Source organism: Carlito syrichta, unplaced genomic scaffold, assembly GCF_000164805.1.
Source record: "Carlito syrichta isolate Samal-C Ts95f unplaced genomic scaffold, Tarsius_syrichta-2.0.1 Scaffold305746, whole genome shotgun sequence".
NCBI classification, from domain to species: Eukaryota; Metazoa; Chordata; class Mammalia; order Primates; family Tarsiidae; genus Carlito; species Carlito syrichta.
The window spans coordinates 192,790-220,359 of NW_007249842.1; the positions used below are offsets into that span (position 1 = coordinate 192,790).

General features: G+C 34.4%; 1 protein-coding gene across 1 annotated transcript in view; it reads left to right on the top strand.

Annotated features, from left to right (window-relative positions):
* Nucleotides 1-1,454: 1,454 nt before the first annotated feature.
* The window catches only part of LOC110596015 (contactin-associated protein-like 2), a gene marked incomplete at its 5' end in the record, with an annotated part of 72,781 nt that continues 46,665 nt past the window's right edge, over nt 1,455-27,570 (top strand). Inside the window, one exon of the mRNA XM_021714743.1 lies at nt 1,455-1,602. Coding sequence (XP_021570418.1) covers nt 1,455-1,602 — 148 coding nt within the window. The remainder of the gene's footprint in view (nt 1,603-27,570) is intronic.

Below are 27,570 nucleotides of genomic sequence, written 5' to 3' on the forward strand. Positions count from 1 at the left end.
CAGTGTAGAAGCATGCCTTTTTCGCCACATCCTCACCAGCATCTGTTGTTGTTTGTTTTATTAATGATGGCCATTCTTACTGGGGTTAAGTGGTATCTCAATGTGGTTTTGATATTCTTTTATCTGATGATTAGTAAAGCTGAGAACATTTTCCTGTGTCTATTGGCTGTCTGTATATCTTCTTTTGAGATGTGTCTATTCATGTCTTTTGCCCACTTTTGAATGGGGCTGTTTGCTTTTTTCCTTTTGGCATGTTTGAGTTCCTTGTAGATCCTGGATGTTAGACCTTTGCCAGATATACAGTTGTTAAATATTTTTTCCCATTCTATAGGCTGTCTCCCACTCTCTTGATAGTTTCTTTGGCTTTGTAGAATCTTTTCAGTTTGATGAGGTCCCACTTGTCTATCTCATCTCTTAGGTCATGTTTATTTGGGGTTTTGATCAGGAATTGACTGCCAGTTCCAATTTCCATAAGGGTATCTTCTGTGTTTTCTAAGATTCTTATAGTTTGAGGATTTATGTTTAGGTCTTTGATCCATTTAGTGTTAATTTTTGTGTAAGGTGATAGGTAGGGGTCCTGTTTCAATTTTTTGCATGTGGTCAGCCAGTTTTCCCAGCACCGCTTACTGAATAGGTTCTCCTCTACCCACTGGTTGTTGTTGGAGCCTTTGTCAAAGATGAGTTGGTTGAAAAATTGAGATTTTGCTTCCAGGATCTCTATCCTGTTCCATTGGTCCATATGCCTGTTCTTGTACCAATACCAGGCTGTTTTAATTACTGTAGCCTTACAGTAATGTTTGAAGTCTAAAAACGTGATACCTCTGTTTTGTTTCTTTTGCTAAGGATTGTTGTGGCTATTCGTGGTTGTTTGTTTTCATATGAATTTCTGTATTATTATTTCCAGGTCTGAGAAGAATGATGCTGATAATTTAACGGGTATTGCATTTAATCTGTAGATTGCCTTTGGTAGGATGGACATCTTAACAATGTTGATTCTTCCTATCCATGAGCATGGAATATTTTTCCATTTGTTTGTGTCTTCTTGGGTTTCTTAAGCAGTGCAAAACTGAACGTTTTTACAAATAAAGGGAGCAAAGAAGCTTTCTTCAAATTGTATATGGTGTGAAAGTATATTCATATTTAAAAAACCCAGAGTGACCTCATCTCTACAATAAATCGAAAATCAGCTGGGTGTGGTAGCACGCACCTGTAGTTCCAGCTACTTGGAAGGCTGAGGCGGAAGGATCACCGGAGCCCAGAAGTTCGAGGCTTCGGTGGCCAGGAGCGGCCACTGTACTCCAGTCTGGGCGACAGAGTGAGACTCCAACTCAAAAAAAAAAAAAAAAACCCAACATGGGATAAAAATATTTGTGTTTATTTTAGCCCTTAAAGAACACATTGTTTCTAAAGTATTTTTTCCCAATTTTTAAAATTCTGTGTCTTTTTTTTTTCAGGCATTTCCTGGAAACATCAACTCCGATAGTGTGGTCCGGCATGACTTGCAGCATCCGATTATTGCCCGCTATGTGCGCATAGTGCCTCTGGATTGGAACGGAGAAGGCCGCATTGGGCTCAGAATCGAAGTCTATGGCTGTTCTTACTGTGAGTGTCATATTGTTTAACTTTGTGGCCGGTTTTGTTATCTTCATGTAAATAGTAACCTGTTTTTGTTAAATTATTTTACATAACTTGCTTTTTCCGACAATAAGCTACTCTTATATATACATATATGTGTGTGTATACATGTTTTCCTGTTTGTATGTTATAAATCTATATTACACACAGAGAAACACACATATAAGAATATCTTAATTATACCTTAAGTAAAAGATTCAAAAAGTGATTTTTTTTGTTTAATAGACTAAAACAACAATCTTGCTAATAAAATTGCTTAAAGTCTTAAGAAATATTTAAAAAGGAGAAACCTATATATTATCCATTTTTAGGGGTACTTATGATGGGTTTGAATACTTTCTGGACTTCCTTCCAGTTCATTAAATCTCTCTTCATTTATACCTATTCTTATATTAAAGCCCATCACTGACTTTCAAAAATCAATTACATTTTATCTTTCTATAAATTTCATTTTGCTTTTTTAAAATTTTAAATTTTTTTATTTTTTTGAGTTGGAGTCCCACTCTGTCGCCCAGACTGGAGTGCAGTGGCCGCTTCCGGCCACCACAGCCTCGACCTGCTGGGCTCCCGTGATCCTTCCGCCTCAGCCTTCCAAGTAGCTGGAATTACAGGCATGCGCTACCATGCCCAGCTGATTTTTTGATTTATTATAGAGATGAGGTCTCGCTGCCCAGGCGGGTCTCCAACCCGCGGGCTCAGGCAATCCACTCACCTCAGCCTCCCAAAGGCGCGGGATTACAGGCTGAGCCACCGAGCCCAGCTTCATTTTGCTTTTTGAAAATCTACTCTGTTACCTAAGGAGCTTATTTTCTCTTAATCATATTTTAAATCCCCCTTTCTATTTCTTAAGTACATTATACACATATTTAAGAATTCCAACATATACATTTTTTGGAGATCATAATTCTGCTTTCTATTATTTCTGCTAATTTTTGCCAATAATATTTTTTTCCTTCTCTTCCTCCTCCTTCCTTCTCTTCCTCCTGAACCCTCATTTTATTATCCTCCTTGTCTGCTCATTCTTTTTTTCCTTTTCCTTATACCTATCCATATTTGTGACTGTGACCTCAATTTCTTCAAAACTTTACCCGTGGAACTTCATTCAAACCAAGATAGATGATGGATTCTTCTAGAGAGGATTTATCTTTGCTTATTTGCCTCTGTGAGGGAAATTGCAGCACAGAATTGCTTTGAAGATTATCTCAAGGTTGTTTTTGTTGTTGTTTAGACTACTAAATTGTGTAAATTTAATCTACAAGTACATGATTTGCAAATGCTGGCTTCAGAATATGTATTTGCCAGTACATTACTTTTTTTCCTCCAGGAAATTTTTTTCCTGTTCTTCCAGTTGACTGGGAAACCAGGGATGCTGGATATGGTCAGAAAGGTAACTGGGATATCAGTTTTTTGCAAGAAGTCCCTTATTAGACTCTTTCCTACCCATTCCTATAGTCCCATAAAAATGAGTTCACTATAACCAAAACATTTCAAATGCTCCTACTCTGTACAAGCTTTTAAAAATTCACTAGGTACTTTGTCTCTTACAGTTAAAAAAATATATATTTTATCTCTGTATAATTTATCTGCAGAAATTGATGAAAATGTTAGCTATAATCAGGACCAAATCAATCTTATTAATTCATAAGCAGCAGTGTTACTTGCAAACTGAACTGGTAGCAATGAAGGGATTGTGAAGAACATTTAAAAAGTCTATGTGTTTATTTTATTTGGTTATTCCTTTATTGTATCAGATATAATAATAGAGAGACAAAAGATTTAGCTCTTCGGGAGAATGTAACTCTTTAGAAGGAAGATTTAACTTTTCAGGAGAAGTCTAAAAACAGCCCTAACATAAATTAGGATCCTTGCTACTCTGTGGTCTGAGCACAAAATGCTGTATTCATATATATTCTAGCTCTCAGCATCACAATGGGAAGGCTAGAACAAACTATGATTTTTTTTTTCACCATCACAAACTCTATGAAGAACATGTTCAGCTTTTGGTAAATGAAAAATATGTAATATCCTTCATGGGAACCATGATGTGTGCAATTTATTTTATCATTTGCTGAACCTGCTTTTTATGTGTTATGAAATAATTAAATGTTAGTTTTACTGCCACGAATGAGAAAACCATGGTTTTTTGAGAGATGAAGTGGGGCAAATAATTTAATAGTATTAATTATAATAAAATCTGTGAAAGTTCAAATTTGCCCAAAGGCACATAACCTGAGTGATAGAGCTGAAAGGAAAACCAGATTGTTTTGTACAGTTCAGCAACCCACTCTCACTGTTATGTTCTCCTTCATTCCAACAAAGTAAGCATCAATGTGATCACCCACAGTTTTATTTAAAGAAATTATATGAACGCCTCAGAGGCACTGATCTAGTCTATCCCCAGTTACTGTTACTTCTTAAATGTAAAAATTCTCTTGATTTGTTTCACCACAGATTCGTGTTTCTTTTTGAAAAAAAAATTCAAAATGGAGTCATAAAATATTTTGCATCTGACTTCTGTTGTTGAAAATCACATTTCTGAGAATTATCAAAGTTTTTATTTAAGGTATTATTTAATCTTAGTATTCTTATTCTATGGTATGAATATCCTACAGTTATTTGTTCATTTCTTGCTGATGAACATTTGAGTTGTTTATAGTTTTTGGTTATTTCTGTAGAATTGGTACAAATGTTTCTGATGGGTATAGACCTAAGATGTGGTGATAACAAACTATCATATTTTCAACTTTTGCCAATAATGACACAGATTTTCCAGAAGTGTTTTTATCCATTGAGATGATCACAAACAATGCACTAGAGTTTCTATTTCACAAGTCAAGACATGTAGTATTGCTTTTAAGGTTTAGTCATTCTTGTGTTTGTTGTATTTCATTTTAGTTTTGATGAGCATTTTCCTGAACTTTAAAGAGGTATGTTTATTGGTCACTTGCATAATCTCTTTTATGAAATGTTCATTTAAAATTTTACTCATATTTCTGTGAGTTCCCATTTATTGATTTATTGTTCTAATTGTTTTAAATAGTATTTACAGGCAAGTCTCTCTATTTTCATTCTCATTACAATCTTTAGACATGTGTCTCATTTTTTAGAAGGCTTTCTTAAAAAATAATAATTTTAAAACCAGCATTGCCAGTGAGGTTACTTAAGAGCCCCCAGTAAAAGGCAAAAGCAATTTACCGAAAGGCAAATAGTCTTCTGCGTCAGGTGTGCCTTAAAATATGACAACATGTTCTATAATGGTTACAAGTAGATTTATAAAGTTGTGAGTTTGTGCTATCATGGGCTTTTCCATCAAGACTGGGCTTTGACAATTACAAGACAGAAAGGCAAAATAACGGAAGCAAAATAGGAAGCCAGACTTTTTTGGTGTATACGCCTCTCTGGGGGAATAATTCATACAGCTTTGGAAACTGTATTAACATTTGTATCAATAGATGCCAGTGGAGTGAATGATAACTTAGCAACAGAAAATGAAATAAAAATGGAAAAAACAGCAATGTATAAGGTTGTAATCGATTAGATAATCCCCTCCCGCCGCTCCTCCCCCCACCATGTTCTAATTCCTGGAACCTGTAAGTATATAAAGAAGAGTATTTGCAATTGTGTATAAATTAGCAGTCATGACAAGAGGAGATTATTCTGCATTATCCACGTGGTCCCTAAATAGAATCACATGTATCATTAGAAGAGGTAGACAGGGAGAGATTTCACAGACAGAAAAGGAGTCAATGTGTTCACCTTGCAGCCAGAGACAGGGGTCATGTGATTATAAGCGAAGGAATGCCAACAGACACCAGAATTGGGAAGAAAAAAGGAGCAGATTTTCTCCAGAGGGAGTGTGATATGCCAGCACATTGAATTTGATCAACAAAACTGATTTGGAATTTCTGACCTCCAGAACTATGAAAGAACAACTTTTTGTTGCTTTCAACCACTATGTTTGTGGTAATTAGTTAGAGCAGCAACAGAAAACGAATGCAAACATCAATATAGTTTGGAAAATAGCAAAAAGACAAAAATAGCTCTGGAGCAGTGTTCTCCAATAGAACTTTCTACAAAGATGAAGATGTTCTCGATCTGCTCTAAGCACTAGCCTCATGTGGCTATTAGCATTTGGGATGTAGCTAAGACAACTGGGGGACTAAATTTTTTATTTTATTTATTTGAGTTTGAATTTAAGTAGTGTGACTACTGGCTACCACATTGGACAGTGCAGCTTAGGGAAGCCAAGTCATCTTCTTGATATTTTTATTCCATGTCCTTTTATAATCTAAAGAACCTATAACATTAATTTTTAAAATGTTAGCCTCTAATATTTTTTTCTTCATTTGAAAACAAAAATTTGATCATCCTGAAAACTATCTCTACTGTCAAAAATATAATAACCAGTCATCATCCTAACCACACTGTCTTAGTCCGTTTTGCACCTGAGACTGGGTAATTTAGAAAGAACATGGATATTTATTGCAGTTCTAGATGCTGGAAATTCAAGGTCAAGGGGTCAGTATCTGGCAAAGGTCTACTTTCTGAGTCATCCCATGGAAGAAGTCAGAGTCCACATGACATAATCATGTCTTAAATGTCCCAACACTGTTGCATTGGAGATGGCATTTCTAACACTTAAACTTGGGGGAGACATTCAAACCATCGCCACACCAAATGTCCAGATCAAATTAGTTTTCATTTGCCAAATTTTGAAGAGTGCAAATTACATTCATCTCTTCTCCAAGAAAAATGTACATGTTTATAACAAGAAAAAGATATGTTAAATATACTTGTAATAGAGAACTTTTCAGAAGTTATGTTGATTTAAATTTTCTGTACTTGATTTCAAACTAGAGTGGGGCCTTAGAAAATGACTGAGAAACTGTCAGGGGAGGAGGGGGCATGCCTCATCAACATGGGTACCTGCATAATGAACATTTGTATATCTAGCCCTGAATTGTACCCCGCGCCTTTAAAATTAAAAATTAAAAAAAAACAAAAGACCTGACCAGTAGAAATAAGAGGGAAAAAAAAAGAAGAAAATGATTATGTGTTCTTGAACTTAGTGACTGTTGTCTCAAAGGTTTTCTTATTTTTAAATGAGAAATAGAATCATATACCTTCTAGTGGGAAAATGTTGATCAGATACAGCCTCCCCTTTTACCATCTTAGAGAAGAGCAGTACTATGTATGCCAAAGTCTCAGCAGGGAGAAACTTGGCTTTGATCATGCCTAGGGAAGACAGATGAATTCTCTAATCTGCTTGGGCATACCTTAGAGATTTTATTTGGAATGTATCTTAAACCTGCAGGTTGGGAATGGGACTTCTACTTCCAAGTTTTCTAGAAGAACTGGAGAGGAGGAAATCATGACATGAGCACTTTTTCTGTGTGAGTGTCTGCCTATTGTAATTCCCCTTGTGTATGTCATCTTTCTTCTATGCAGTTTTTCCATGATCACGCTGTCATTTGAGAAATTAGGTACTTTTCAAGGCTGAAATAAGATGTTCAGTATTCCAGGTGGAGAAGTTTAGTTCAGGCCACTACTTTGAAGCCTTTAGGGCTTCTGTTGTTTCTACTTCCTGACTTATCTAATATAATATGAATTCCAATTTCAATAAATCAAAACTCATTTTAAATTATTCTGCTTCCTCTACATGTAATTTTCCCTCAAGTTTAGTTGAAACAAATGCATGCTGTTATTTTTAAAACTTAGCGAGATGTCCCATGTCCTTTGATGCAGTAAGTTTTCTCTCATAACAGCGGCGCTAATCTTCTTACTCTATACCAGAAGGACTTCATAAAGCAAAGTGAAGAAGTCTCAGTTTAATAATTTTAAAATCTTTTACAGCTGCATTACTCAAACATTCATTTGAAAAAGCCAAACACAGTGTATTGATTAAAGTAGTGAGCATTTTTGATGGCAAATACTTAATTAGCATTTAACCAGAGTCTTCCTAAGAGGAGGGACAGCAACTTGGGAAACCAGAATACACACAACTAAAGTAATTTCTATATATGCCTTCAATTTGGATGACTAATTAATAAAACCTGCATATGTCATCCAGTGTAAATCATGGTGGAAAATTAGTGAAGTCTGAGGAGGAAAAAAGAAAAGAAGCACATCAGGAGAAACCAAATACAAATGAAAGAAAGTGTTGGATTCTTTTCATGCTGTGCTAATGGCACTTCTGCATTCTCCAATGTGAGTGTCTTCTTGTAGGAACCACAGACCAACTCCTAAAGCTCTCTCATCTTGCCTAAGCAAGAGCTTCTGCCATGCAAACATGTATTAGTTTCCCAGGACCTCCATAACAAATCACAAGAAACTTAAGATAAGGCTTACAACAGAAATGTGTTAGATCATGATTCTGGAGGCCAGGTGTCCAAACTCAAGGTATTAGTCCAGTTGGTTTCTTCTGGAGGTTTAGAGAGAGAAACTGGTCAATGCCTCCCTCCTACCTTCTGGTGGTGGCCACAACCCTCGGTATTTCTTGGCTTGTTGCTGTATCATTTCAATACCTTCTTCTGAAAAACATCATTTCAATCTCTGTCTCTGAAAAAGTCATTTTTTGTCTGGAATGCTCCTTTACTCTAATTTCTGTTGTCTTTTAGTAATACCTTATCTCTTTACCAACATAGATAAGTTCTCCTCTGTCATACATTTATCATAGAGTATTACAATTATTTATTTGCCTATATTTCTGCCAAAAATTAGTCTCTTGGAGGGCAGGGTCTATGCTTTAAGTAGCTCCTAAATGCCTAAATACAATAAATGTTCACTGAATAAATTGAAGAAATCATAAACACTAAATATATGTATCCCCCCAGCTTCGGATGGTGGATTGTGTGGGTGTGTGTATATGTGACTCTGAATCCTCACATGATCTTTTTATAAGGACATTATCATTGGATTTAAGACCCATTATCATTGGATTTAAGACCTCATCTTAATGAATTATATCCACGAAAACACAATTTCCACTAAGGCCACATTCTGAGATTGTGACTAGACATGAATTTGGAGAGGACACCATTCAACAAGTACAATATATAGTCATTAAAATTGGTAAGATCTTATGTTTAGATCAGTTTAGATGGGCAGAAATTTTTTAAAAAAATATGTTCTAGAAGTCAACTGTGTTTTTCTTTTTTATTTTATTTTATTTAAAAACTGTGGAGTACCATTTAGGATTTTGTTAGTAAGTGGTCACTGTACAGGTAAAGTTTGGACCTCCCTTTGGTTCCCACTTCACCTGGTTTGAGATCAGGTACCCTTATTGATGTTATGTTCCCACTCCCCACCCATCAATGTCTCAGTAGTGTCAGTTCCTTTCTTGTAGTATTATGATTAATATTCAGATCCACTCATGAGTAAGAACATGTGATACTTGGTTTTTTGTTTCTGTGATTGATCACTGAGTATTATAGACTCTAAATCCAACCAAATTGAGGCAAAGTTCACAATTTTGTCCTTCTTTTTGGCTGCATAATACTCCATCATGTATATGTACCACTTTTTTTCATCCAGTCTCCTTTCAATGGGCAGCACACAGTTGATTCCGTGTTTTTGCTATTGTGAATAATGCAGCAATAAACATGTTTGTACAGGTTTTTTTTTCATAGAATGATTTGAGTTCTTCCAGGTATAATAAATGGATCAAAGTCCTAAACAAAAAACCTGAAACTATAAAAATCTTAGAAAATGCAGGAAACACCCTTATGGAAATTGGAATGGCAACCAATTCCTGATCAAAACCCCAAAAGCCCATGCTTTTGGAAGAGAAGTGGGACCTCATCAAACTGAAAAGCTTCTGCAGAGCAAAAGAAACCATCAAGAGAGCAGGGAGACAGCCCACAGACTGGGAAAAAGCATTTGCCAATTGTATATCTGACAAAGGCCTAGCATCCAGGATCTACAAGGAACTCAAATGTGACAAAGGAAAAAAAAAAAACAGCCCCATTAAAAGGTGGACAAAAGACATGAATAGACACTTCTCAAAAGAAGACATATGAGAAGCCAACAGATATATGAAAAAATGTTCATCCTCACTAATCATCAAAATGCAAATCAAAACCCCACCGAGATACCACCAAATACCGGTCAGGATGACCATCATCAATAACTCAAAAAACAACAGATGCTGGCGAAAAGACTTATAAATACTTATATTTTGTGCTTATGATTTATTTCAATTTATTAGTCATTTAGGAACAACTTAAAGCATAGACTCTGCTTTTTAGGAGACTAATTTTTGACAGAAGAAATGAGTAATTAAATAGTTTTAATACTTGATGATAAATGCTATTGACAGAGAAGGAGACCTTACCTATGTTGGCAGTGGGATAAGTTATCATCAAAAACAACAGAAATTAGAGTAAAGGAGCATACCAGACAAGAAATAACTTTTTCAGAGACACAGACACAGAGGTGAGAGTATAATTTATTTCATATTTGGAGTCAGTTTTAGTTAACAATATAAGTGCCATTTATATGTATATATACATAAATGGTAATTATGTTGATTAGAGGATAAATATATTTGTGATACAGGTTCCTCAGTCCCATTGTCATTAATTTAATTCTACTCTTTTTAAAGCATTTTAATAATTTTAAATCTAAAATACAAATCTGACCATATTACATCTGTGGTTAAAACACTTTAATGAGGCTACATTGCCTATGAAGTCCAAGTTGTTAACTGGAAATATAATCCCCCCTACTCATCAAATATCTCTGTAGTCTTAAGTCCTGTCATTTCTATCTTGTGTTTTATGCTCCAAGCATGAATAGAAACTATTCATATTTCCAAATACATGAATTCCTTCAAAATGTTTTAACATGAATTCATTCAAAACATTTTCTCTAATGAGAATACCCTCTCTATCATCCTTCACCTGACTAGCCATTTTTATCTTTTGAAATTTAGTCAAGATGCAATATTTATAAGTCTTCTCTGAATTTCCAGAATGAAACACTTCTTTCTTTTTATTACTCCATTACATTATGTGAATACTTCCAAAGGAATATTTATCAAAATATTCCAAAATAAAGTAGACAGTAAGATACTAGAGGAGGAGGCAGAAAGTGTCACTGTATTCATCAACTGGCATCTCATTAAATAGCAGATACCCTGTTCACAATAAATGTTTGCTGAAGTGAATTGCTATCAGATGTAAATGTTTGCCGAAGTGAATTGCTATCAGATGTAAATGATACAGACATAATTTATTCTCTGAGCAAAAATTGATTACTATTTGAGGCTGTATAGATTTTTTTATTGGTTGAACAGGGTATAATCCTATTGCATCATATTGAACAATGCTCTAAGGGTCAAAAAAATGTTGAAATAATTGCCAAGTTGAATATAATAATAGATGTTGCAAGAAAATAAAATGAAGCAAATAACTCTGCAGGCTTTTTCAACTGAAATATTTCTAGACCTTGTATTACTTCTCATTAAGATATTTTAAACCACATTTTTTTTTTTTGGCCGCTTCATGGGTTGCATATATAAATTTCTTATTATTAGAGGAAAAAATACCACTCATTAATTAATTTTGGTTTTATACACAGATTAATGTGATAATGAAAGTAAGTTAATATAAAAATAAAAGATATTACTGCCAAGTTACACAATATAAATAAATAATTAAAATTGTCATACTAGTATATTGCATATGCAGGATATTTTGAATTTTTACGTTTTCATGTAACAGAATTTTAAAAATTGGTATGGTGTAACTGGAAATACTCTTGTCATTAAGGAATATCGAGTTTAGATTTGGGCACATGTAGTATTTTTCAGTGTTTTTAAAAGTAGTGTATATTTCAAATGGGATTGGAAAACTTTGTAATAGAAAGACTATTTTAGATATCTAATTGTGGTTCACCTTGGTGGTAATAATGCAGCAACTGATAAATTATCCTTGTAGCGGTCTAAAATTTTTGCAGTGGTGAAAAAACATACTGGATCATGTGTGTCACCATCTTTACTTATGACAGCAATGTCAAATTAAAAGTATAAATATGGAAACATAAGTTATTATCTTATCATTTTATATTACTGGACAAATCAACTTAGTTGGTCTCATTCCTGAATCAACTTTGAGGATAATATTTGAATTGAGGAAATTTAAAGCATGAAAAATCATATTTTCATTCTTCATGTCTATGGGAATATATGCTATCAGCATTTAATTATTTTTTTCATTTGTAATTTGTTTTCTTGGAAAAACATTAAAATTGAGTCTGCTCAATGAGAAAACATGGCAAACATAACTTTCTCCTTAAGAACAAGACAGTTGCAAATGGCAACTAGCTCATATTTTGGAGAACTACTTAAAATGTCACTGATTTAGAGTTGGAGTCACATCATATTAATGCAAAATCTAAATTTAAATATTTCTCAAAAATGTTCAAAGTTGGTAGGTATGGTGACTCATGCCTGTAATCCCAGCACTTTGGGAGGCCAAGGCAGGAGGATTGCTTGAGCCCAGGAGTTCGAGACCAGACTGTGTGACATCTAGTTAGACCACATCTCTACAAAAAAATAAAAATTAAAAATTAGCCTGGCATGGTGTCAGCTACTTGGGAGGCTAAAGTGGGAGGATCACTTGAGCTTAGGAGTTCCATGTTACAGTGAGCTGTCATTGTGCCACTGCATTCAGCCTGGGTGACAGTGAGACCCTAACTCAAAAAAAGCAAACCAAAACAAAAAAACTTTCAAAGTTAACATATAAATCAATAGTGTTTATTTAAGAGAAAACTAAATTGCTGGTAGAGAATAACATGCAATCAGACCTATGCTTGCCATTCTGAATAATGAAGATCAGTAGATTTTGGTTGTAGAGTAAGAGAGGATATAATTTTTATTGTACACATTAATCCAAAATTTCTTCCACAATAAAATATTTCAAGAAAAGTAAATATATTAAAACAGAAGTATACAAATACCTTATGGTGCCTGGTTGAAGATAAGAATAAGTTAATGAAAGAGAACTATGCCTCAGCTTCATTTATAAATAAGATATTTTGATTAATACAAAGAGGAGCCGTATGTGTATTCTGTAAGAACTTTAAAGCTGAAATGTTCCCAAGAGATCTTCTAGCCCAATCTCTTATTTTACTAATGAGAAAATCAAAATCCACAGTTATGTGACTTGAATAAGTGAATCAATCACTGACTCAGAAACTCTGCATAACTATCTACAGCATAGCTCTCTCCCTGACATTTGATACTTCTCTGCTCTGGTTTGGTGCTATTTTTTCTTTCCCACCCATAGGACTTTTTATAATCTTAGTGATGGCCTACAGAAAATATCATTTTGTGGATCTTAATGACTATAAAAATGTTCTAGCCCATCAATGTTCACTGTAAGAATAAAATACTTCAATAGTATTGTGCATTACACATGTACAGTAGGAAAATTTAAATGACTGATCTTCATAATATACTCATTTAAGGACAGCTTCCAAATAAACATAACTCAAGCTATTGTTGCATTTGGTACAGAAAGTTTCTCAACATCAGTTAGTATATTTCCTCAGGTAATCTTACCTCCTGAGATATTTTAGCCTCTTTTTATACATATGTTAATTTTTATTTATGTTAGAAGCTTGCAAAAAGTATTAAAGTCTAAGTTACAGTTATACAGTTCATCAACATTTCACTTATAATCTCTGTTAAATGTGAGGAAAGTAAAATTTAAAACATTGCAAATATATATAAGAGATTCTTTTATTAGCTTTTAGTCTTGTGTTGTTAGTCTTAATTATCACCTCTTTAAATTAGCTTAGCAAGGGAGAGAGGAGCAAATATTTAAGATGGTCGTTATCACCCTCACGAATTAAAAGTAACAATATAATAAAATAGTTATTTAATATGCTGGCTTTTAAATTTTCAAGCAATCTAAATTACATGAATTAGAAATTAGTTATTTCAAAACATGAAATGATTTTATGCCTACTAGAATAGTATCAGGTATTTTATAGTCAGGCTTAAGCATAATTCGTCATCATTTTTAAACATATATATTTTTTCTCATGCTCAAAATAGTGCCATGTTAGTCTTTTTAGGATTTCACGCTTATTTTGTTGGACTGAGAAATGTTAAAGAAGCTGTCCTATATTCTCTTTCATTCTCAGTGGTCCGGAATGAGGAATAATCTCAGGGAAAAAGAAGGCAGGCAACCTGGACAATCTTACTGTAAACATTCTGAGTACTGTACCTCCAAGCACCCCCAAATAATGATCTTAGTAGGAAAGTCCTTATCTGTAGCATGTTTTTAGCAAGATGTTCTTGTTTTTACTTGTTTATAATAAACACACTTAGCATATCTGGGTGTATGATCATGGCTCCCTGGAAAATGCCATAAGCTAGGTGACTACTGAGGAATTAAATGGAGAAACTGTCTAACCTAAATGCTTCTGTGGGAGACAATAAACTGCATACTTTATTAGAGACCTTCCTTTCTTTAGGCCAGAAAGCACATGGATTCCTCCTCTCTCTTCTTGTCTTTCTATTTTAATTGGCTCCTCTTCACTCCATTGGTAAGCAGGGATTCCCACCGTGGGGTTATGGAGATGGCCTAACACCTGACACTTGACACTGGCCTTGAGACCGATAGTAGTTTATTAATCATATATACTCACAGCTTTTAAGAGGAAGACACGTCATACCTTGCAGGAGAAGGGGAAGGGATTTGCAGTATTGGGAACAGAATGAGCAAGACCTGTGGGAGGCAGACTTTGTAGCATTCAGGAGGTTGTCTGTGTCCTGGCTTCCAGGAGAGTGTGATTCGTTTGTTTGAGTAATTCTGAGGGGTGGCAGGGAACTGAAACCCAAAACTTAGGGATAAGCCATCGCTGTACTTGGTCCCTGAGAAAAGAGGGGTTTTGTTTTTGCTTTTTTTTTTTAAATTAGAGGACCTTATCCATAGGGGCAAAGCTAGGATGAGAGCTCAGAGGACCTTATCCATAGGGGCAAAGCTGGGATGAGAGCTCACAGACCATTTGAGACCCTTCTGGCTTTTCTCAGATGTCAAGGTACTCATACTATTTATTGGGTCTTACTCTAAGACCTTGTATCATAGCCTCTTAGTTTTTTGTTTTCCAAATTATTACTAATGTTAAGCTCTACATAAGACCTTTGATTTGTGTAAATCTGATTTACCAATCTGACTTTAATATCATTATATAGATTGCATTAATTACTAGTTTTAGCCAAATCAATGACATGCAAAACCCTATGCAGCATTGTTTTTCTCTGTTATCTACCGATTTATCATGTTTATTTGTGGTTTGTGCTATTTTAAATTTGCTATATTAGCCATATTTGTGAATAATTAAAAATTACTCTAGGAAATGGACAAGGAGATTCCATTTTTGAAATATAAGTGTTTTAATATTGAGGGAGGAAATCCCTCTCTCCTATGGCAGTACAAGTATGTAGATAAGATAATTATTTTCCTCAAATTATTTTGCAAGGTTTTTCTATGTTGCAAAAGGCAGAGAGAAAATATGACTGAACTTACTTTCATTTGAGTTTGCCTCTGAATACAATTGTTTTAACAGGGTCTCTGAGTAACAGGGATGTTTTTGGTTGGCCCAGAAGAAAGTTTGTTTACTAATGTAAAGTTAACAAATAGAAAGCAAGCTTAGTAAATTTTACCACAAAACCTACCTGGCAAGTGGCCCAGAAGCCTATCAGGGGAACAGAGTAGAATGAGAGGGTCCATTCATTCTCCAGATGAGCTTTTTCTTTTTTTCCTTTTTTTTAAAGCAGGATTTATTGAGAGGACAGAAAAATTCCCAGAGGGGAGGGGATCTGAGGGAGTTTTCCCAGATGAATTTTTTCAATGGCGTTTTAGTTAAGATGTGCTACAAATTTATATAAGACCATGCTGTAAATGATGTCTTCTGAATTCAAGATCATGAGATGATTGGAGAATGCTCTTTCTCCTCCTTTGTCAACTGACAGTGTGAGCCAACCTGGACCTATCCCCAAACTGCTTAGCCTGAAACCAGAACCTGCCTTATCTCTCACATGACCTTCCATAATAACTCTAGGTCACATTTTCTTCCTTTTTAAAAAAATAATGGATGCCACTCTTTCTCTTTTATTCTCTATTTTTCCTTGTTTTTATTTCTTCCTAAAATAAAATCAGAAATAAATATTTTTAAACAAATCATATTTTAGATTTTGTTCAAGGTGAATATCAGCTGTCCCATGCATTGTAGAGTCTTGAGCACCATTCCTGACCTCTATTTATTAGATGCTGGGAGTATGTAATATCTCCATCAGTTGCGACAACCAAAATTAACCCAAACATCTCCTGGAAGATAAAATTGCCCCTGGATAAGAAATGGTGGTTTAAATGGTGCTCAAGTGTCACCTGGTAATTGACTGCTTATATTGTTATGAACTATGAAAGGAAAATGGACATATTGTAAGAACTGATTCAACAGTCATTTCTTTTATATATTAGGGTCTGCTTTATGTAGAAGGTATACTCTGCATCCTCAGATTTCTTTTGACTTTATATTAACAGAGACAAAAGTCATAGTATTAAAGTATGCTTACACATATAGATATCCTATACTGTTTGTACTGTAGATGAAAACACTGTTTTATCATCTTATCAGCATAAATATGGCAAAGAAAAATTACCCTTTGAATTCTTATATTTCTAGCTGTGTCATTTGTGGAGAGTCATACAAAATTTCTTCTAAACATGTTTAACTTAAGTGGTTTTATTTTGATTAGTTGCCATCCTTTTTCTTTTGCCATGAGTTATATTAACTTTACAACTAGGGTCAATTTTTATCTATATTCTTACTTGGCTAATTTAATATTTTTGTTATTATTAATTTAAGTTTGGAATCAAGATGAGATGGACTGGATTTTCTACATAGGTTAAGCAGAAGATTGTTTATATGGTTGTTTCTCTGAATTTTACTTTTGTCAATAGGCAATTAAAAACAATAGAAATATTGTGGAACAGGGGTCCCCAACCTCCATGCTGTGAACTGGTACCAGTCTATGGCCTTTTAGGAAACAGGCAGAATAGCAGGAGGTAAGCAGTGGGCAAGCAGAACTCCTTTTGTCAATCAGTGGGGGCATTAGATTCTCATAGGAGGGCACATCCTATTGTGAACTGCACATGCAGGGTATCTAGGTTGCGAGCTCCTTATGAGAATGTAATGCTAGATAATACCCTTTCTGCCCCCATCTGTGGAAAAATTGTCTTTCACAAAACCAATCCCTGGTGCCCCCAAAATTGGGGATCACTGTTATAGAATGTACTTTGCTACTTTGCTGATAGACTACAAATTTATATTGTTTTCATACACTCCATATTTCAGAAACATTAATTTTTATGTATAGCATGAAGACTAATTTTTTTCTAAAACAGAGCAAGTAAATAAACAAATAAGTAAAATAGGAGCTATTCTCCACTTCTTAGCTTCCTCTTCAAAGGGTGTTATCTGTTCATTAAGAAAAGGATGAGGGTCTGATTGTGCATTTTTGCACTTTTAATAACACTTTCATGAACCATATGACACCATATAACACTACATGACTTGGTGATGTACTCAGTAATCCCGGCCAGATCTTTTCAATCTTTATAAAATGCGTCATCCCCTGACTGCTACCTACTTTGTAGGGTTGCCCTAAGAAATGGAATGATACAAGTGGATGCTCTTTAGATTTTGAGGATGAAGTCCCTGTATCATCTTAATCATGCTTACTTAGTGATGTACATATGTGGTAAAGTACACAAGGAGTATAAAAATATGTTCTATCTAAAACTCAAACAACTTTTCAAATGATTTGCCATTAAGTTGGTTTGGCTGATGATTTTTATTGCTTTTAAATTGAAGTGACCAACTCAAAGAGCTATTTGGATAACTCTTAGCTGCCTCAACCTAGTGTGGATAATTCAGTTACTTAGTTATAGTCTTTACCATAAAATCTGGGGGAGGATTGTTTGATAATTCTAATTGTGGGGGGCAAGTAAAGAAAAAAACACTCTTGACTGTGGTCTAGTTTCTAATTATATACTGTAATTACATTTAAAAACTATATTACTATCCTCATGCTTTATTTTTAATTGAAGAAATAGTGGGTGATTTGGTTAACTAAGCAATTGTTTGTTAGATTAACACTCACTAGTTTGAATCAAAAATATACCTATGAAGAAATAGAATCTGAGGAATGACTACCAGCATTTATTTAGTATATCTAGCTCATATGTATTATGTTCTTAAAGCAAAGCTGCAAAATAAATAGCTATACCCCCATTTTGTGAGTGAGAAAACCAATGTTGAAGCAACTTATCCTATTCTCAAATAACATTACTCTAACTTTGGGGTTTTCCACCAAAGCATACTCTTCTTAAAGGCAGCATAAAATCACGCCATAGCAGGATCATGTAAGGGTGACTATAATAATAATTATTATCATTATTACTTTTATTATAGTTAGTATCCAGCATTTATTGAGCATTGAGTATATGTCAGATATTGTGTTCAGTGCCTTATTTAAAATTTGATAATACTGCTGTAGCTTATGAACTATTATCTCTATTTTGTCAATGAGAAAAACTAAAGACTAAATAATTTTTTATTCATTTAATCAGTGAGTGTAAAAATTAGAACAATAATGCTTTTGTTTGTTTACTGGTTGCTTATTCTTAAATGCTTCCAACATAACAACTAAAAAATAAAAATTTCTCTATGACTGATTATAGCACAATATAGCTATATTAAATTTTCCCTAAGAGTAGATTTGGAAGTTGTGGCAAGAAGAAAAGTGATTGAATAATTATCTTAAACAATCATTACAAATTATTGGAATAATTGTTAAGACAAAAATAGTCATAATATGTATTAGGTGAAGAAACGCAGAATATGGCATTGTTTGTGCAGAACAATATCTCTTTCACTTAGCAGTTTGATTAAAAAATGCAAATCATTTTATTTCTGAGATGTGGTATTATCAGTAACTCATTATTTCATACTTTTCTGCATTAATACTAATAAATAACTTCATTATTGTAGTATTCAAGTATTACTATAATCATAAACAATATTTGCATTATTACACTTTTAAAAGGTTTTGCAAATAGTCACATTTATAGGATCAAATAGTGATTGCCAAAGGCTAGGGAAGAGGAAAAAATTGGAGAATTACTAATCCGTGGGCATAAAGTTTCAATTAAGCAAGATTAGTAAATTCTAGAGCTTTGCTTCATATCATTTTACCTGTAGTCAACAATAATGTATTGAACACTTACACATTTGTTAAGAGCAAAGATCTCATGTGGTTTTACCTCTATAAAATAAAAATTTTTTAATTTTATTACTCTGAAGTGTGAAAATAGAAATACATGTATAACTTGCTTTGAAGTATCATTTTAAGTGTATATAAGATTTGAGTTTCAACGTACAAAATCAGATGTGTGTGAAAGTTTTCATCCCTTTATTAATCAACAGTTTTGATTTCAAGCTTCTATTTTGTTGCTCTTTTGGGAAACTTACTCTAAGTCTATCTTCATGTCATTCTATTTAGAGTTTTATTGTGTCATTATACATACACATTTGTCTGTACACATGATAACACTCGTGTACTTATCTGTCCACATAGACTGGTTCTGTTGCTTACTGTCACCTTTATATTTCCCTGCACCTCTACCAAGCTCAGTGATTTTGGTCTGCTTCTCTGGTAGTCTTGGGAATTTGAACCAATTGGGAATCTGCTGATGGTTCATCTGTAAATAATTACCTGCAAATAGCAATCGGCTACTTTAGTTGAAAAAAATGCACTAGTTAAATAAACCAGTTTACTTAGTATTCAGATACTAATAATATAATGCAAAGATTTTTTTTGTGATATATGTAAAATTAGTACCATAAAAGTACCAAAATCTATATTCTAAATGTCATATGAAAAGAAACAGTATAATATCTTTATATTATTGTGATTTTATGTCACAATTTATCTCTGTTTGAATATAATATAGAATGCCTAAAATAGTAGCAATTCAAATAACTATTTACAATGTCATTCACAATGTCACTTTATAGTTTTGAATAGAATACGTGCATACAGAGATAATTTGTGTTAATCATATTTTGAAATATAACATTATTATTTATTATGAAATCTATTATGTAATGAAACGAGATGACTTTGGGGATTTAGATACAAAGTCAATGCTATGTTTATCAAGTGAGTGATTTGAGATGATTGCTTAAGCTTTCTAAATCCCTATTCTGCCACCTCACAATGGAAATAATAATGCTTACTCCTTAGAGTTGTCATAGGTATTAAATTAGATAATAAATGCAAAATGCTTAGCACAACGTCTGGCTTAAGGTAAGGACTAATAAATATTAGCTGTTGTGATCATTATTATTGCTGTTGTTCGCATTTCTTAGTTCTTCTCTTTGGTAGCACAAAGAATTACTTAGCAACTATTGGCTTGTTTCCTATCTTCTCAATTCTGAGATGAATTTTATTACCCAGCATCTGTTCTTAACCTCACAAGAAAACATGCCTTAAACATTAATTAAGCATCAAAAATGAAGTCTTGATGTTCACACAGAGTAATAGACATTTTCTAGATGGAGCCACCTTTAGATGACAATATAATTGACAATACTGAGAAAAGAGGTTCTCTGCAGTGGTTGACTTTAAAGCACAGCAAAAGACAGAAGTCATGGAACCAGAACATGTTTGAAGGAGGCAGTCTTTTTGGGTATTTTCTAGACCAGCAGCTGAGTTTGCAGATGAAGAACTGAGAACTCCCTGCAAAAGAAAACGGCTCCCTCTGAGACGATCCCACAAGCAACTAGTAGCAGAACTGTATTGACTCTAGTTTTAGTGCTTAGTCCAGAGGTCTTCAGCTATCTTATTCTTGAAATACTTCTGAAGAAAATGAATCCCTATTTTATCTATCAAGCATGTGAACCAAGTTTGTTAGTAAGAAATGACCGATCACTTAGCAATTTACACCAGAGAATAATCATGCAACCACAGGCATGGGGCACACTGGGGATCCTTTATACACATGAAGAGCTTATTGACACATAGTTAAGGATGAGGAGCAAATGAAAACATCAGTATTTTCTAGAAAATGAATTGTTGCCAGCAGGGTGGGACTATGAAGCAAATATATTGGGTCCAGGGAAATAGAAAATGTTTACACTTAAGTTACCTTTAAATAATAAATTAATTCATATATGATCAGGAATGGGAGGTAAAAATGTCTAAAAATTAACATAGAGTTGGGCATAAGGACTTATAAACAGGTAGGTATATTTGCAAAGACAGTTTATCATATCAATTGTCATCAAAATCATTAGCAGGACTCTTACCAAATCACAGTTTCAATTTCTCAGTATTATATGATCTTAACATCATAGGTGAGTAAGGATATAGAAGTAGGCCAAGAATTATAGCAGTTTTTGAGAGAGAGACAAAGAGAGACAAATGAGAGATGGAAAGAAAGAGAGGGACAACTCATTAAAGTCAATATAGAATATATATTTGTTAAATAGCACTGTTCTTAGTCTTTAACAAATGTGCAATAGTGATTTTTAAGTATAGCACTTATGTTTTGTGAAATGATGTTAAAATAACAGTACTAATATTCTATATGTTAAAATGCTGACTTACCCCATTAACAAGCTAATGTATCATTTTAATTTTTAATTTTTCAGAATTTTTAGTAATGATGCATTAAGTGACCATTAACAAAAGATTATTAAAATTCCAGGATTCTCACGAAATAGTCCATAAAATTTTTCACATACTATGAAAAAGAAAGAAATAACACCCACACACCCCACACACTTCGTATATGGCAGTGAAGTCCATATTCTACTATGAAAACCTCTCCACTGTGTAACAAGAGACTGTGGATGAAAGGGTAGCATCTCAACTGCGAACTGATGTGGAAGAATCCTCTGACTGGCCACACTATTCTATATAGATTTGACATTTTTATTTTGCCCTGCATGATATTCTTCACAAAAGATGAGTGTTGCCAGAATTCTCTTAAATGCACACGTACCACCTTTCTCTCCTCCTGTACCTTCTTTCGCGTCTCCAGCCAACAGTTCTTATAGTGTATTTATCTATAAACAATTAATATTCAGTTAATTAATAATCAAAGAGGAGTCTATTAAATGTCAATATATCTTTAAATCAAGAACAATTAAAAGAAAAGACTGGCCAGGAGTGGTGTCTCAAGCCTGTCATCCCAGCACTTTGGGAGGCCGAGGCGAGAGGGTTGCCTGAGCACAGGGATTTGAGACCAGTCTGGGCAATTTGGTGAGACCTCGTCTCTAAAATAAATAAAAAAATTAGTTGGCCATGGTGGTGCACATCTGTATTTCCAGCTACTTGGAAGGCTAAGGCAGAAGGATTGCCTGAACTCAGCAGGTCGAGGCTGTGGTGGTTGTGAGCATGCCGCTGCACTCCAGCCTGGGTGACAGAGTTGCGACTCAAAAAAAAAAAAAAAAAGGAAAGACTGATTCTTTCCATCTGTAACAAAACTATATATAAAATATACATTCTTCAAAAATGTTTAAATTGTCACATTTGACTGACATTATTCCAGTCTAGAAAGAAAAATTTTTATCACTAAAACTTTGTAAGTCCCATATCAATTTTGCAAAGTTTTCTGAGTTCAAATTCCTTATGAAATAAGCTGATGAAAGTATTTGATCTGACCAAGTGAAAAATAAAATACTGCCCTTTCAAATGTCACTGAAATTAAGTAAATCTGCCATAAGTACATTTTTCTTCTGATTTCTACTGCTTATTAAAAAATCTCATAGATAAGATTGAATTTTAAAGGTACAAATGGACAAAAAACTGCTATAATATAAAAGCTTGAACAAATCTCAGATCCCCTGTCTTAGGACAAGTCATTGGTCCTTTCTGAATTCAATTTTCCATTTATAAGGTGAATATGATAACTATTCTTTAATCTTGTTAATTATTTATTGAAGAATGATAGAAAATGTCTTACGCATAGTGATTATTAAATAAACGGTAGCCATTTGAACCTTTACTTACAGACTATTTTGTGTTCTAAGTAGAGAAGCATAGTTTATAAGAATGAAATCAAACTGAATGTAGACAAACTTGTGATCTAAATATGAGTTTATTTGTTCTAACTACTTAAGAAATTGAGGTTGAAAGGAAATTGAGGATGAGTAATTCCTATATACAATTTAGGATAATCTTTTCTAACTCTCATATTTAAACACCAAGTAAGTGAATTCTGGAGTGGCTATAATTTGTTAGTTGCCAATTAGCTGGCTAGTGGCAGAAACAGAATTGAGCCTACATGTCTGTCTTATGGATAATTTTTCCCCTTTATTCTATTGTTTTTATGTTCAGTTTACTCTATATCTGAAAATTGCATGAGTTAATTATGCTTTATTAATATATCTTCAATTCTATCATCAATTTCTTGAAGACATGAACTACTTTGTTGTTTTTGGGGGGTACAAAATTCCTATCCTTCTCACCATCCAAACATATAAATTGTGCAAAGCAGGCACTCATTTTCAAACCAACTTTTTTTTTACAATTGGAGATGATTAGAAATATATTTTTGATTTCACATAGATTTCAGTGGATATTAAAGTCTGGAGTCTTTGAGAAAATTAAAAAAGTGATTTTCTCATAATCTTGACCCATATTTTAAATATCTATCTATTTTCCAAATTCTAAAGCATAAGAAAGATAGAAAAAGTAGTTTTATACGGGAGCACATTACAATTTAATTCAGAGGTCTAAGAGCAAAAACTTGACATCTGCAACTGGAGTCTGATATACAAAGACTAGAAGGCAACAAAGGTCACATTGACCTATTATTTAAGTAGAAGAGAGAATGTTTTCTCAATGATCCATAACAGTTCTTTAAACTGAACTAATGATGTCAGTAGACTGTAACTTTCAGCAGCTGATTGCCAGTTCTAGGGTTATTTCTGTCCATTTTGTTACTAGTACAGTCAAGATATTAGAGACTTCAAATTCCACCCCTTCTTGCCCAAACCAGCATGAGAGTAATGTAGGTGACACAGCAAATTTCTGACTCTTGGTTTTCATGGTCTGCTGAAGCTGCCTTATAGATGGGTTCTCATTATAAAACTGAACAGCCTAGAATATTGGAACTTGGTTTGACCTTGTAAATATAGCTAGTAAACATTCCTGGGATATTAAATTTTATTAATTAATTCTATTCAAACTTTATGGGAGATTCTGGGTTTCCTAAAATTTTTGCTGTGTTCAGTCTCAATTATAATTAGTAAGTGTTCACACAGATTCTAACTGGCTTTTCTTTTCTTTTCCTTTTTTTTTTTTTTTGAGTTAAAGTCTCACTCTTGTCACCCAAGCTGGAGTGCAGTGGCAATTCTTCCGGTTCAGCCTTTCAAGTAGCTGGAACTACACTAGCTGGTTTTTCTTAATGAGAAATTAAATTTGAGCAGAGTACACAAACTCATAAGAGTGAGAGAATAGTCAAGATGAAAAATATTGGAAAAAATTACTAAATAGGTTTATGCTTCTTACATCAACCATGATGAGTATTTCTTTTCTTTTTTTTTTATTTAGAAGGTCACATGTGAGACTGTGCGTTGGTTTGCATACCAAAGTACCATAGACCGGGTGGCTTATAAACAACAAAAACTTATTTTTCATACTTCTGGAGGCTGGAAATCTAAATCAAAGTGCTAGTATGATAAGGGTCTTCTTCCACATCGCAGACTGCCAATTTCTTGTTGCTTCCTCATATGGTGAAAAGACAGTGCGCTAGCTCTCTGGTTTCTTCTTAAAAAGGCACTAATCCCATCCATGATGGCTCCATCCTCATTATCTAGTTAACACACAAAGTCCCACTTCTAAACACCAATGTACTGGTGACTAGATTCCAGCATATGAGTTTTGGAAGAGGACACATTCAGTACACAATGGACAAGATCGATTAAAGGCTAATATCTGTATACAACTATTACAAATCATAGTATTTCATCATAATTCTTTTTCATTACTGTGCTACAATATTTATAATGTAAGAGTGACTAATTCATAATCCACCTGTCCTATATAATTCCTTAAGAATAGCTAATATGAAATGTCCCCACAATATAAATCTTGACTCCAACAGGGGCTGTTTCACTTTGGGCAAACTAAAACTCATCCCATAGCAAGTTTCTTGAGCTCAAATTCCTTATGAAATAAGTTGATGAAACAGTTTTATTTGACCAAATAAAAAATAATACTGGGCTTTTAAATGCAGCTAAAATTAAGTCAATCTGTGCTATGTATTTTTTTCTTCTCATTTCTATTTCTTATGGAAAATCTTATAGATGATATTGGATTTAAAGGAACAAATGAACAAAAAAACTACTATAATATAGAGTCTTGAACCAATCCTGGTCCTCCTCTCTTATTAGCAATGAAGCCTTGAACAAGTCCAATTTTTGAACTTCAACTTTCCCATCCATAAAGCATAAGAAGGTTCTTCATTGGTAAAAAGAGAATTATTTCAGCAAGCATTATGTAAGATATGTTATAAAGTCTCCTCAGCTCAGTGCCAAGCTCATTCAACGCCCTCAATTCACTCCTCAATTCACTTCATGTTCTTTTTCCTCTCCACTTTGTGTGAATAACCTATGCTGCATTAAAAACTACCAGAAACTAATGGTCTAAAATATACATTTATTATTTCCCTATTTCTGTGGACCAGGTGGCTTGGTATGGGTTAGTTGGGTTCTTTGCTTGGGGTCTCACAATGCTGCAATTAAAGTGTCAGCCTAGGCTGTGGTCTGGGCGGAGGCTCAAGTTTCTTGTGCAAATTCCATCACTGCTGTGTGAATTCATTTTACTGCAGCTGTAGAACTCAGGGCAGTTTGTTTTTTCAGAGACAGCAGGAGGGAGAGAGTCTCTGTTACAACTCTATACCCTACTTTAAAGGGAGTCAGGCCCACTCAAGATGGCTACCCTTTTGAGTAACAGCATCAACTGATTAGCAACCCAAAAGGGTTAGTTTTATGTGTCCATTTGGCAAGGTTATACTCTTCAGTTGGTCAATCAAACATTAACCTATGTTTTGCTGTGGAAGTATTTTATAGTGTGATTAACCTCTATAATAAATTGACTTTAAGTAAAGGAGGTTTTCTGCAATATTCTGGATGGTAGTGATCCAGTCAAATAGAAGGACTTAAAAGCAGAGGAGAAATTTTTTCTGATGAAGTAGAAATTCTGCCTGTGGACAGGGTTTTAGGGCTTCTTCCCAGTAGTTTCCAGCATACCTTTCCTGACAGTATATACTATGGATTTCAGATTTGCCAAGTCAGCCCCTACCTTACATAAGCCAGTTTCTTGAAATAGATCTTTGTATATGTACATCCTCCTGGTTCTGTTTCTCTAATTACATCTGAAGAATCCTCTCAATTTACCATATAACATAACCATAATCAGAAGAGTGAACCCGTCATACTCTCAGGTATTGAGCCACACTCAAGGGAAGGAATTATGCAGGCCACCTTTACCAGAAGCAGGGAATATTGGGGGCCATCTTAGAATTTTGAACTTCCATACATTCTCCAATTATTCAGTTTTTCATTTTTTTCTAATACATTTTATCCCATAAGAAAACAATAGGACTTTCTAGAATGGGACAGTAAGAAAGTAATTGGTAGGGAAGAGAAGAGGTCACATAAATAATATATTTAAGCTTAATGCAATATGGGGATTAAGCAAAGATATTAAAAGTTGAACCAATTTGATACTTGTAGATCCTGTTTCCCATAATACTTTTGTCGCTAATCTCAAAGTTATTTGCTTACTATCATTCTTTCTTCTCTGTAATTAATTTAATTTATTAAGTTAGGGGTCTTACTCTGTTGCACAGGCTGGAGTGCAGTGGCAGATTACAGGTCACTGGTTGACAGCAGCCTTAACCTCCTGGGCTGGGGTGAGCATTCCACCTCAGCCTCCCAAGTAGCTGGGGTACAGGTACATGATACCATGACTGACTAATTTTTAAAATTTTTTGTAGAGAAGAAGTCTCACTATGTTGCCCATGGTGATCTTGAGCTTGTGGGCTCAAGCGATCCTCTTACCTCAGCCTCCCAAAGTGCTAGAATTATAGGTGTGAGTCACTGCACCCAACCTCCTCTCTAGAATTTAGAGTTGTCCAATAGCAGCTTCTGTGATGAAGGAAATCATCTACATCTGCTTTGTCCAATACCATAGCCACTCGTTATATGTAGCTATTGCACACTTGAAATGTGGCTATTGTAACTGTGAAACTGAAACTTTAAGTCTATTCGAGTTTAACGATTTTATTTATTTGTTTGTTCGTTTATTTGTTTATTTAAGTGGGAGTCTCTGTTGCCCAGGTCGGAACGCACTGATGAGCTCATGGCTACTGCAGCCTCGATCTCCCGGACTCAGGAGATCCTTCCACCTTAGTCTTCTAAGTAGCTGGAACCACAGGTGTGCACCACCACACCTGGCTCATTTTTTGATTTATTGTAGAGATGAGGTTTCACCATGTTGTCCAGGCTGGACTCCAACCCCTGGGATCAGGCAATCCTCTTGCCTGTGCTCCCTAAAGTGCTGGGATTATGGGCGTTAGGCACCACACCTGGCCAAACTAATTTAAATTTCAGTTTAAATGACTATATTTGGCTGATGGCTGCAGTATTGGGCAGCTTAGTCCTTGAGAATAATCTATCTGTCATAGCTGGACTTCTGTAGGAACTTTGATAGCCTTAACTATAAATAAGAGCTGTGATATGTCTAGAGTTTCAATATTTGTATTATTAATGTGAACCTGCTTAACAAATTGCCTGAAAATCTCTTTTAAACCTGAAACAATAGACCAGTTCAGTATGATGTTT